Source organism: Trifolium pratense, linkage group LG6 (genome assembly GCF_020283565.1).
Source record: "Trifolium pratense cultivar HEN17-A07 linkage group LG6, ARS_RC_1.1, whole genome shotgun sequence".
Taxonomy (NCBI): domain Eukaryota; kingdom Viridiplantae; phylum Streptophyta; class Magnoliopsida; order Fabales; family Fabaceae; genus Trifolium; species Trifolium pratense.
In genome coordinates, this window is record NC_060064.1 from 2,097,292 (window position 1) to 2,109,474 (window position 12,183).

General features: G+C 33.9%; 3 protein-coding genes across 5 annotated transcripts in view; all 3 read left to right on the forward strand.

Moving 5' to 3' along the window:
* LOC123890892 (nuclear transcription factor Y subunit C-9) overlaps positions 1 to 4,158 on the forward strand; it is a 23,346-nt gene extending 19,188 nt beyond the window's left edge. The window contains exon 4 of the mRNA XM_045940625.1: positions 4,143 to 4,158. The gene's annotated coding sequence lies outside the window, so the exon portion shown is untranslated. The remainder of the gene's footprint in view (positions 1 to 4,142) is intronic.
* LOC123890894 (nuclear transcription factor Y subunit C-9-like) overlaps positions 1 to 4,601 on the forward strand; it is a 14,946-nt gene extending 10,345 nt beyond the window's left edge. For 2 of the 3 annotated variants that reach the window (XM_045940628.1, XM_045940627.1), the window contains exons 3-7: positions 604 to 645; positions 1,785 to 2,085; positions 2,521 to 2,561; positions 3,522 to 4,159; positions 4,306 to 4,601. In XM_045940628.1, coding sequence (XP_045796584.1) covers positions 3,523 to 4,137 — 615 coding nt within the window. In that variant the 5' untranslated portion in view covers positions 604 to 645; positions 1,785 to 2,085; positions 2,521 to 2,561; position 3,522 and the 3' untranslated portion in view covers positions 4,138 to 4,159; positions 4,306 to 4,601. Of the gene's footprint in view, positions 1 to 603; positions 646 to 1,317; positions 1,680 to 1,784; positions 2,086 to 2,520; positions 2,562 to 3,521; positions 4,160 to 4,305 lie in introns of all 3 variants that reach the window. The other variant, XM_045940629.1, reaches the window with a different exon arrangement.
* LOC123890896 (nuclear transcription factor Y subunit C-9-like) overlaps positions 1 to 11,926 on the forward strand; it is a 21,498-nt gene extending 9,572 nt beyond the window's left edge. Inside the window, exon 4 of the mRNA XM_045940630.1 lies at positions 11,116 to 11,926. Within this exon, the coding sequence (XP_045796586.1) occupies positions 11,116 to 11,645 (530 nt within the window). The 3' untranslated portion in view covers positions 11,646 to 11,926. The remainder of the gene's footprint in view (positions 1 to 11,115) is intronic.
* Positions 11,927 to 12,183: the final 257 nt, after the last annotated feature.

Sequence of the window (12,183 nt, forward strand, 5' to 3'; positions counted from 1 at the left end):
ACTTAATTGCAATTTATTTAGCGATAGACGAATAATTCATGGTCATGGGCTATTGGTTTGGACAAGTGAGTTAACTTGTTAAGAATTACACGACAGTGTCTGGTGAGAGATATACATTATATCTGTACAAATTGTGATTATCTTAGAGGAATAATTATTGTATACTTTGTTTGTTTACATTATAATGGAAGAGATAAACATTACTCCCTCCGTCTCATAAAAAGTGACTTATTTGGGTTGTGGTTAGTTCTTAAGGAAATGATTGGTTGTGTTAATTTTAATGATAAAATGAATTTCATTTACTAAAACACCCTTATTAATTAGGACTAGATGATACGATGATAATTAATACTTTGGGGAGTGGGGGAAGGGTGAATTCATCAGGCAAGTAAAAAGTAAAAATGTAAGAAAATGCTAATATAAATAGGTTTTGAGCAAGCAAGTTCTATTCACACAATTTTATTTTGCATTTTTGTCTTTGAGAGGTCCGTCTGTTTCTCTGCTCAATTCTCATGCCAGAGATCTTTAAATCAAATATGATTTCTCATCATTTTCTTTTAACTAGTTTCTCTTTTTTATTTTTTTTGTTTGATCCCTTTTCAGGTATTCGGTGTTTTCGGAACCAAGCATCATCTTCGAGGGAAGGTAACAACTCTTGATCTACCAGTTGATATATTTTTGTTTTCGTGGTGCGTCAAGATCTTTGGAACAATATATGATTTTGTTTTTGCGTAGTGTGTCTAGATCTTCGGAACCATTTATGATTTTGTTGTGCGATGCGTCTAGATCTTAGTTATACCATAATGTTGTTTTCGTGATTTTATTTATCCGTGATAATTTGCATTTTTTTTTTGCGGTGATTGTTATCGAACACTGGTGATTTCATTTGCTGTTTAGTTTTTTCTGGTTGATTTTGGTGTGCCGATTTTGATCTTAGTTATATCGTAATGTTGTTTTCATGATTCTATTTATCAGCCGCTTATTTTCATTTTTTTTTTGGGATGATTGTTATCGAACATTCATAATTTCATTTGTTTTGCTTTTTCTGGTTGATTTTGATGTGCCGATTTTTTTTTTCCACTTCTCTGTGAACCTAACATGTGATCAAAGCGAAGAATTTTCTATGATCTTAGTTGTGAGTGAATATGGAAAATTAAAGTTCATCTTTTTTTTAATGGTTTGTTGTTAAAATTTCAATTATCTTTCTCTGAGTTGAGGGTACATATCCGCTGGAAATCCAAATAATTTTTGTTCTGTTGAGCCGTAGATATATTTCTTAACTGATTTGCTTGTTATGTGCATGCCTTATGCTAACAGGTTATTTATATGAATTGGGCGATAATCCTGTGATATTTGTAAATGGAAAGCATATTTTGGTATTCTGAGGGAAGATTTGATGATTAAATCTGATAATTATTTAGATTTGTGAAATTTTGATTTTGTTTCCCTAGTTGATTTTCCGTAGGCGTTTATATTATAGGTGGTCATCTTGGTAAAACAATTCCGATTCAATTGTGCATGGTTGTGGAGACCATTTGCATGCATTTATGATTTATGTATGTCAAGAAAAGGATATGTCTGTTTCTTTCCTGAGCTTGTGTCGTTTTCAATCACGACCCACTGCAATGGAGGTCCATTTTCTTACGCAATAAACGGTTACGCCAAATATTTTTCTTGTGGTATATTTACTAATATCTCAACAGATTTGCCTCAATAAATGCATGAATTGTTGTTGTCTCTTATGAAATGTTACCGATCACGTGTTTTATTTTATGTCAAAACAGAATGGATTGTCAAGGGCATAACCAAAATCCACCAACGTTGTCTGTTGGTAGCGCAGATCAATGGCCGTTCGGATTTATCCTGTGTCACCCAAACCATATCATATCACCTGCTGGGGCTCAGTTGGGTCAGCATCAACTTGCTTATCAGCTTATTCAGCAGCAGCAGCAACTTCAGCAACAACTACAAGCCTTTTGGGCAAACCAGTACCAAGAAATCGGAAAGGTTACTGATTTCAAGAACCACAGCCTTCCCCTGGCAAGGATCAAGAAGATTATGAAGGCTGACGAGGATGTTAGAATGGTAAGCTCTAGATGATATAATACAGTGGGAAGTAGCGAAGGGTAAATTGGTCAATAAATAAATAAAAGACAAAAAGGTAAGAAAATGCAACTATAAATAGGGTTCCAAGCAAACAAGTTTTATTCACACAAGCAAGACACAACTTTATTTTATTTCACACTTTTGTCTCAGAGAGGTTCGTTTCATTTTCATTTCATTTTCAAAGAAAAAAACAAAAATAAAACATCATCAATCTTCACAACTACTCTTTCTGCATCATCTTCATTCTCAAACCCTAAAAACTCTAATTTTTTGGATCTTTCTCAGTACCAAAGCATTATCAAAATAACCCTTTCTTTCTTCAATTTGCATGCTATAGATCTTTCAATCAAACTCGTCATTTTATTCTCACCATTTTCTCATTTCTATTTTGTTTTTCTTTTGATCCTTTTTCAGGTTCTCACTGTTTTCGGAACCAAGCTTCATCTTTGAAGAAGGTAACAGCTCTTGCTTTCTCAGTTCATTTTTTGTTTGTGTGTGTGTGTGTAATAATGCATCTATGTTTTCTTAGTTATACCTTAATGTGGTTTTATTTTTCCGTGCTAATTTTCATTTTATTCAATTTTTTTGGGATTATTGTTCGTAATTTCTTTTTTTTTTTTTTTGGGGCCTTTTCTGGTTGATTTTGATGTGGTGCCTTTTCTCGTTGATTTTGAAGTGTTTTTTTTTTTCTTTTCTTTTTCACATCTGTGTGAACCAGACATGTGATTGAGGCGGACAGTTTTCTTTGATCTTAGTTGTCAGTGAATATGGAAAATAAAAGTTTCTCTTTTTTTTTGGTTAAAACTTAAAACAAAGTCTCTCTTTTTTGATGTTTTTTTGTAAAAGTTTGAAATTTATGCTTCTCTGACTGGAAATCTGAATATTTTTGGTTCTGTTGAGTCAGATAAAATTCTTAACTGATTTGCTTGTTATGTGCATGCCTTATGTGGACATGTTATTTAGTTGAATTGGGTGATTATTCTGTGGTTTTTGTAAATTGAAAGTATAATTTGGTATTCTGAGGGAAAATTTGTTGATAAAATCTGATAATTACTTTGATTTGTGAACTTTTGGTTTTGTTTCCTGAGTTGCTTTTCGGTAGGTGTTTGTTTATATGTATGATCTTGGTAAAACAATTATTTGTTTGAGATGGATACAATTGTGCATGCTTTTATGATTTATGCATGTCAAGAAAAAGATGTGACCGTTTCTCTCTCGAGATTGTGTCGTTTTCGATCATGACATGGTTGAGAGCAGATCTGTTTTTCCGATGCATTAAACGCTTATACAGAATGTTGTACTCGTGTTATAATTACTTGTATATTGACAAATTTGCTTCAATGATTGCATGATTTGTTGCCTTTTGTCGCTTGTGAAATGTTACCGATTGCATGTTTGATTTTATTTTTAAACAGAATGGATCATCAAGGAAACAACCAGAATGCGCAAATGGGGGTTGTCGGTAGCGGAGGTCAAATGCCGTACGGATCTAACACAGTTCAGTCAAACAAACTTCAGCAAAAGCTTCAAGTGTTTTGGGAAAATCAAATCCAAGAAATCGAAAATGTCACTGATATCAAGAACCACAGCCTTCCCCCGACAAGGATTAAAAAGATTATGAAGGCTGACGAAGATGTTAAAATGATATCTGCAGAGGCCCCAGTCTTATTTGTGAAGGCCTGTGAAATGTTTATATCGGAGTTAACTCTGCGGTCTTGGAACAACACTGAAGAAAACAATAGGAGGACACTTAAGAAGAATAATATTGCTGCAGCAATAGCAACGACTGATATCTATGATTTTCTGGTCGACATTGTTCCCCGCGAGGACCTGAAAGATGAAGTGCTGGCATCAATCCCAAGGGGAACAATGCATGTTGGTGGGCCTGCTGATGCTCTTCCATATTGCTACAATGCACCTCAGCAGCCTGTGATGGACCCAAATATGCATGCTGAGCAGCCTCATCCCTTCATGGCACCACCAATGTGGCCACAGCCTTCCGACCAGCGACCACCATCTCCAGATCACTAGATGCTGCTTTGTGGATGTTAAGGTGAAAATCTAGCTCTCTTTCTTTTCAGCTAGTTGTACAGGGTTTGAGTTAAAATTTATAAATGTGCATGACTGAGTTTTCATCTTATATATCTTTTATCTTATTTTGTTACATGTCTGAATTTGTCTGCATTTCCTGACTTGCAGTTTGCGGGGAACTGTAACGTGGTGGGGTGTGTGAAAATTTCAATCAAGGTCCATTGGTGCGACCAGAAGCTGTACCTGATAGTTTTTTTTTGGTACAATGTACCTGATAGTTTACTTGCATTGCAATACTATTATGTATGGATATTGTGTCAGTAAAATCTTAACTTTATGTTAAATTAAGCTTTTTCAGCGTTTAATTTTATTATCATGCAGACACCATTTGGGATATATATTTACCAAAATTTATCTTATTTGTGTTCTGCAAAATTGTATGCCCTTTGGAACTTTTATGCTTGCAAATCTATGATTCTCTTTGGGGTCAACTCTCATGGTAGTTTGAGTGCTTATTTTATTTGATGAAAATCCATTGATACAGTGACTATATTTTGATAGTTTTTTTGACAGAACTATATTTTGATAGTTACAAAATATAAAATCTAGTCCAACAAAATTTGATTTTAGGATTTGTAATATTTAGTATTTTGATGAAATCAACACTTTGTTTACCATTCAAACAAAATCAAGTATTTTAAAACTCATTTTTGAAATATAAATACCAAACTCAAATCATTTTTTTAGTTTTTAAAATTAATTGAATCAAAATCAATTTTACTAAAAAGTATTTATCCATTTTTTTTACTAAGCTATGATGATGGGGACAAAGTCACTTCATTTTAATGTATCATAAATGGATCCTAAAATCCCAAAAACTCATTACTTTTATCAACAACTTTTTTGTTTTTTTGAATGGCATTTTCAGCAACAACTACTTATACAGAAAAATTTTCGTCAACATCTTCATCATTTTCATCAACACAATTCAAGAAAATACTCAAAACCACCAAAGAAAAGCCCATTGTTTTCTTTCATGAAATAAAATCCTCTTTCAAGAAATTGTGTTTTGGAGTTGATCACTTTTAGATGTTTGTACAAGAGAAATACTATGCGCCACGTAATTAGTGTGTGCCAGAAATATATGTAATGTAAAACACACATAAATAAATGTCATTATTTGTTTGTATGTATGAAATTTGTTACTTCTTGAAGATAAATAAGTGGAATTTGAGTATACATGCATTTATGATTCTTATGTAATTAGTGTGTGCCAGAAGCATATATGATGTAAAACACGCATAAATAAACATCATTATTTGTTTGTATGTATATGAATTTTGTTACTTCTTGAAGACAAATAAGCAAAATTTTAGTGTACATATATATTCATGATTCTTATGTCATTAGTGTGTGGCAGAAGCATATATGATGTAAAACACGCATGAATAAACATCATTATTTGTTTGCATGTATATGAAATTTGTTACTTCTTGAAGACAGATAAGCGGTATTTGAGTATACATGTATTTATGATTCTTACGTTATTAGTGTGTGCCAGAAGTATATATGATGTAAAACATGCATAAATAAACATCATTATTTGTCTGTATGCATAAAATTTGAAATAAGCGAAATTTGAGTGTACATATATTCATGATTCTTATGTGATCATTTTACGGCAAATAGACAGTTGGATTGAGTGAAAAAATCAAATTTTCCATAAAGTGTACTCCCAACTAACACTAATATAAAAAATGGAAATCAAAATTATCAAAAGCAAGAAATTAAAACGTGAATATATAGCTAATGAGTTATTCATAAAATTCATGAATTGACAAAAATAATGCACAATATAAAAGAGATATCGGATTAATCAGTTTCTCTTATCATTTCATTTTTATCAAATACACTACTAATAATTACAATTCCTAGAAAAAACATTGGTTAAGTAAGCATGGCAAGTGTCACAAAATGTAGTAGTAGTAGTAGTAGGGCAATAAGGGATAGCCTTAAAATCTCACCTGTTAAGGAGTTTGAAGAAAACATTATAGAAAACATAAATAAAATTAGGCATAAAGCTTTAGACTTTTGGATCCCGGTGAATATAGTCTGTCTTAATTATTTAGAGACTCTGCTCGAATTTTAAAATTGGACCCATAATAAAAAATGTATAAATAAAAATTATCTTTTATTTGAATTTGAATTATAAATAACATGAATGACATATAAAATAGTTATCTTTGTAACTAATGCTATAAAAAAAAAAACTAACATAAAAGAAGTAACATTATGGATGGAGATATTTGATTGAATTGTAGCAACATTATGTTGATATGGATGTTGGGAGTAGGGGTGGTATCCGCAAACAAACCAATGCTGAAGTCGGTAAGAGAGCAAAAAATGAGAAATTTACGGGAGAAAAGAACATGTACATTTGTTGGTTGTGAAAATGTATATTCATAGGGTTCACAGAGCAGCCGTTGGAGAGTAATGGAGGTGCCGTTACGAGTGACACATTTCAATGTCTGATTCAATGGTCGTTGCAATGTGTGTTAAGTCTCATAAGACGGGACATATTTAAGGAGATCCAAAACAAGGAGACTAGTCTTTGATGAATTGAGCCATAGTAGAAATAAATCTTTAGATAACTAGAAATTGAGTCATCGACTAATCTAAAACAAAATTCATTTTAATTCAAAAGATCCAATCTTTTTTCGTTAAATAGTCTAGTGACTATTATCCCCGGAATGTATAAATGAATAACTCCTATGAAGCATGAGTATTTCTAAAATAGTAAGTACGTATATGATACTTATATGGTATGCATCGATTCGTAACACCTACTTTTTTTAGCCATCTAAAATAGTGAAATGATTTAAAAGAGAGATTGATCCATTCATTAATAATCATATGATTTGAACTTAAAAAGGAGAAAAGAAAATAATATAATGATGGATGGCAAATAATAAGCTTCATGTTTACAGAGAGAGATCATTTTGGTCGGCCGGCGAACATGCGTTCACAGATCAACCGTCGTAGTTCCTTCCTTCCGGTATTCATTCTATCATTTTCCTCAATATTATCAATTCATAATAGTCATGCGTTTTAGTTTCGATTTTATTAATTATTAATTTGGATTCAAAACCACACAAGATGTGTAATTTTTCTTGGATTCAAATCGAATCACGAACAATCCAATTCACATGTTATTATTATTTATTGGTGTCGGTGTTGTGTTTGGTGTTTGTTTGTGTCTGAGTTTCATAGGTTTTGATTGTGTTTGGTTTTTTGTTTGTGATTGTCATTTCAGAACATCCTCTGCGATCGGCCTTGGGTTCATCGGCAGCGGCGAGTATGGCACTGCCCTGCTAGTTAGTTGTCACCGGTGCTGTTTATGGGGATGTGGTGGCACTCTTTTGGGGAGAATGAACTTGATTTGGTAAATAAATCGGCTTTTGAAGATGAAAAGATCATTCATGGAAACCCTTTTGGAATTCACAACATCACAATGCAGTCCGTGGATATGGGTACGCTGCGAAATTTGGAACATGCCTTTCTGTTTTTCTTCTTTTCTTGTTCCCCCTGATTGCAATTTGAATATTCTGTTAGGTACGAATGAACTGGAATATAATTGGTGGGCTTTTAACTTTTTGTGTCCCAGTATAGGCAGAGAGGGTGAATAAAATGTTTATCGTGGGTGTGTCGATAGTCTCACCTGTAGAAACTGAACCATGTTGAATAGAAGACCGTAATTCTAGATGTTGTCAACCTAGAATAAACACTAAAAAGCCTGGTATCTGCATCATGCCAGAATACTAAGAGTTAACGGTTAAGATGAAGTACTGGATATATAGCAATGTGTTGCCGACTTTTGCGAAATTACTTCGGCAATTGAATCGAAAATGTATGACTGTGATTTATGATCTTCCTCAACCTAATCACCTTAGTTCTTCAATGAGACTTTAGTCTCTTTTCTTGATGAGGACTACCGAGAAACTGTCTGAGGACCATAATTGCACGTCTCTAATGTATTACTGCATTAGGGTTCCCATACTCTCCCTTATAGGAGAGTGCTAGTATCTACTCGTTTATCTATTATCAGTTTAGTAGTCTTTGGACACATCAAACTTAGACCATTTGAAGTTTAACAAATATAATTGTATCAATATGATGCCCAAAATGAGAATAGGAAATGCGAAGTTCCTAACATCACCTAGTTAATTGCAATTTATTTAGTGATAGAGGAATAATTCAAGGTCATGGGATATTGGTTTGGACAAGTGAGTTAACTCATTAAGAATTACACAGCAGTATCTGATGAGAGATATACATTATATCTGTACAAATTGTGGTTATTTTAGAGGAATAATTATTGTATACTTTGTTCACAGTATAATGAAAAAGATAAACATGTTACATTACGCCCTCCGTCTCATAAAAAGTGACTTATTTGGGTTGTGGTTAGGGTTGGGAACAGGCCAGGCCAGGCCAGGCCTTGACAGGCCTGAGCCTGGCCTACGATTTTTTTTCAGGCCTGAGCCTGGCCTGTGGCCTATCAAATGTTATTTTTTTGGCCTGGCCTGAGCCTTTTAAAAGTCTGGCCTGGCCTTGTAGCCTGTTTAAAAGCCTATGTTAATTTAAAGCTTCTCTATATAGTTTTTTTTAAATAGGCTAAACAGGCCTTAAAAAGTTCACATTTAAATTTTTATAATTTCTACAACATTAAGAAAAAGCTAATAATATGATTAACACAATAATTAAAAACTAATAAAATAACAAATACGATTACGAAAAATCGCAATAATTAAAAGCTAATAATATTTATATAAATAATATTTTTTTATAAGATATAAATAATAATATTATATAAATAATAAATATTATAAACAGGCCGGCCTATCAGGCTTCGTAGGCCTTTTTAGAAGCCTAAGTCTGGCCTATTTATGTAAACAGGCCGTTTTCAAAGCCTAAGCCTGGCATTTTTAATAACCAGGCCAGGCCAGGCCAGGCTTATACAGGCCAGGCCGAAGGCCCCTGTAGGCCGCCTGGCCTATTCCCAACCCTAGTTGTGGTTAGTTCTTAAAAAATGATTAGTTTTGTTAATTTTAATGATAAAATGAATTTTATTTACTAAAACACCCTTATTAATTTGGACTAGATGATATGATGATAATTAATACTGTGGGGAGTTGGGGAAGGGTAAATTCATCAGGCAAGTAAAAAGTAAAAATGTAACAAAATGCTAATATAAATAGGTTCTGAGCAAGCAAGTTCTATTCACAATTTTATTTCGCATTATTGTCTTTGAGAGGTCTGTCTCTTTCTCTGCTCAATTCTCATGCCATGGATCTTTAAATCAAACATAATTTCTTATCGTTTTCTCGTTACTAGTTTCTCTTTTTTTAATATTTTCGTTTGACCCCTTTTCAGGTACTCAGTGTTTTCGGAACCAAGCATCATCTTCGAGGGAAGGTAACAACTCTTGATCTACCAGTTGATATATTTTTGTTTTCGTGATGCGTCAAGATCTTTGGAACAATATATGATTTTGTTTTTGTGTAACGCGTCTAGATCTTTGGAACCATTTATGATTTTGTTGTGCGTTGTGTCTAGATCTTAATTCTGCCGTAATGTTGATTTCGTGATTTTATTTATCCGTGCTTATTTTCATTTTATTTTGCGGTGATTGTTATCGAACACTCGTAATTACATTTGCTGTTTTGTTTTTTCTGGTTGATTTTGGTGTGCTGATTTTGATCTTAGTTATATCGTAATGTTGTTTTCGTGATGTTATTTATCCGCGCTTATTTTCATATTTTTCTGTGATGATTGTTATCGAACATTCGTAATTTCATTTGTTTTGTTTTTTGTGGTTGATTTTGATGTGCTGATTTTTTTTTTTCCACTTATGCGTGAACCTAACATGTTGATCAAACCGAAGAATTTTCTATGATCTTAGTTTTGAGTAAATATGGAAATTTAAAGTTCATATTTTTTTAATGGTTTGTTGTTAAATTTAATTATCTTTCTCTTAATGGAGGCTATATCCACTGGAAATCCAAATATTTTTTGTTCTGTTGAGCCATAAATAAATTTCTTAACTGATTTGCTTGTTAGGTGCATGCCTTATGTGAACAGGTTATTTAGATGAATTGGGTGATAATCTTGTGATTTTTGTAAATGGAAAGCATATTTTGGTATTCTGAGGAAGATTTGTTGATTAAATCTGATAATTATTTTGATTTGTGAACTTTTGGTTTTGTTTCCCAAGTTGATTTCCCGAAGGCATTTAGTAAAACAATTTTGATTCAATTGTGCATGGTTGAGTAGACCAAAATGCATGCATTGATGATTTATGCATGTCAAGAAAAGGATATGCCTGTTTCTTTCCTGAGCTTGTGTCATTTTTTTATCATGACACACTGCAATGGAGGTCCATTTTCCTATATTGTTCTTGTGGTATAATTACTAATACCTCAACAGATTTGCCATAATGAATGCATGATTTGTTGCCTGTCTCTTGTGAAATATTACCGATCACGTGTTTTATTTTATGTCAAAACAGAATGGACCGTCAAGGGCAGAACCTAAATCCACCAAAAGGGTCTGTTGGTAGCGCAGATCGATGGCCATTCAGATTTATCACTGGTCAACCTGCTGGAGCTCAGCTAGGCCAACAGCATAACCAAAACCCATTCGTTGGTAGCATCAGTAATTGGCCGTTCGGATATATGCCGTTTCAGACAAACCAAATAATGACTGGGGCCCCAGCACCAGTTGTTACATCACTTGGTGGCATGCAATCCACTGGTCAACCTGCTGGAACTCAGCTGGGTCAGCATCAACTTGCTTATCAGCAGCAACAACTGCCAGGCTTCTGGGCATACCAAATGACTGGGGCCCCTAGATCAGCTGTTACATCAGTTGGGGGCATACAGCCCACTGGTCAACTTGTTGGGGCTCAGCTGGGTCAACATCAACTTGCTTATCAGCATATTCAGCAGCAGCAGCAACTTCAGCAACAACTGCAAGCCTTTTGGGCAAACCAGTACCAAGAAGTCAAAAAGGTTACTAATTTCAAGAAGAACTGCCTTCCCTTGGCAAGGATCAAGAAGATTATGAAGGCTGATGAAGATGTCAGAATGGTATCGGATGACGCGCCTGTGATACTTGCAAAGGCCTGTGAGATGTTCATATCAGAGTTAACCATGCGTTCACGGAACCACAGTAAAACCAGAACACTTCAGAAGAATGATATTGCAGCAGCAGTCGCGGAGACTAATACCTTTGATTTCCTGGTGGACATTGTGCCTCACGAGAAAATGACTGATTATCCTCCTGCATTTCAGTTTCCAAGGAACTTTAGTAATGAGGGTGGGTGCCAAACTGTGAATCCAGAAGGTCCATTGTTGCCATCAGAAACTATAGGTGACAGTTTACCTGTATCTCCTGCATTTCAGATTATAGAAGCGGATGAGGACATCAGCGAGGAAAATTCTGATTAATTGAGATTCTAGAAGTTCCTGACAGGCATTTGAGTTCTTATTTCATTTGATGAAAATCCATTGCTACAGTTACTATATTGCTAATTTTACAAAATCTAGTCCAACATAATTGATTTTATGATTGGTAATATTGATTTTGATGGAAGCAAAACTTTCTTGTTATCCTGTTGAGTATAATGCATTTGGGATGATGTCCGATGAATAATTGTTTTGTTTTTATATGTTAAAAGTTTGTTACTTTACCATTCAAACGAAAGCAAGTTTCTAAAACTCTTTTGAAATATGAGTACGAAATTTAAACCATTTCATCTACTTGGTTTCAGAAGTCGTGCTCAAAGAAAATGTTTTCAATGAAGCTAACCATTTGCCATTGTTTGTGTTTCTTTGTTACAACTGTTATTTTTGTTTGTATAATCTTTACAAGTAATTTTGTTTTTGGTACAAAAGGTATTTTTTTCTCTCCTTTATATGCTCTCAATAATTTCATGCACAATTTCGAGCTTTTTTCTCCTCACCCACCGTCATAGAACTTCATATT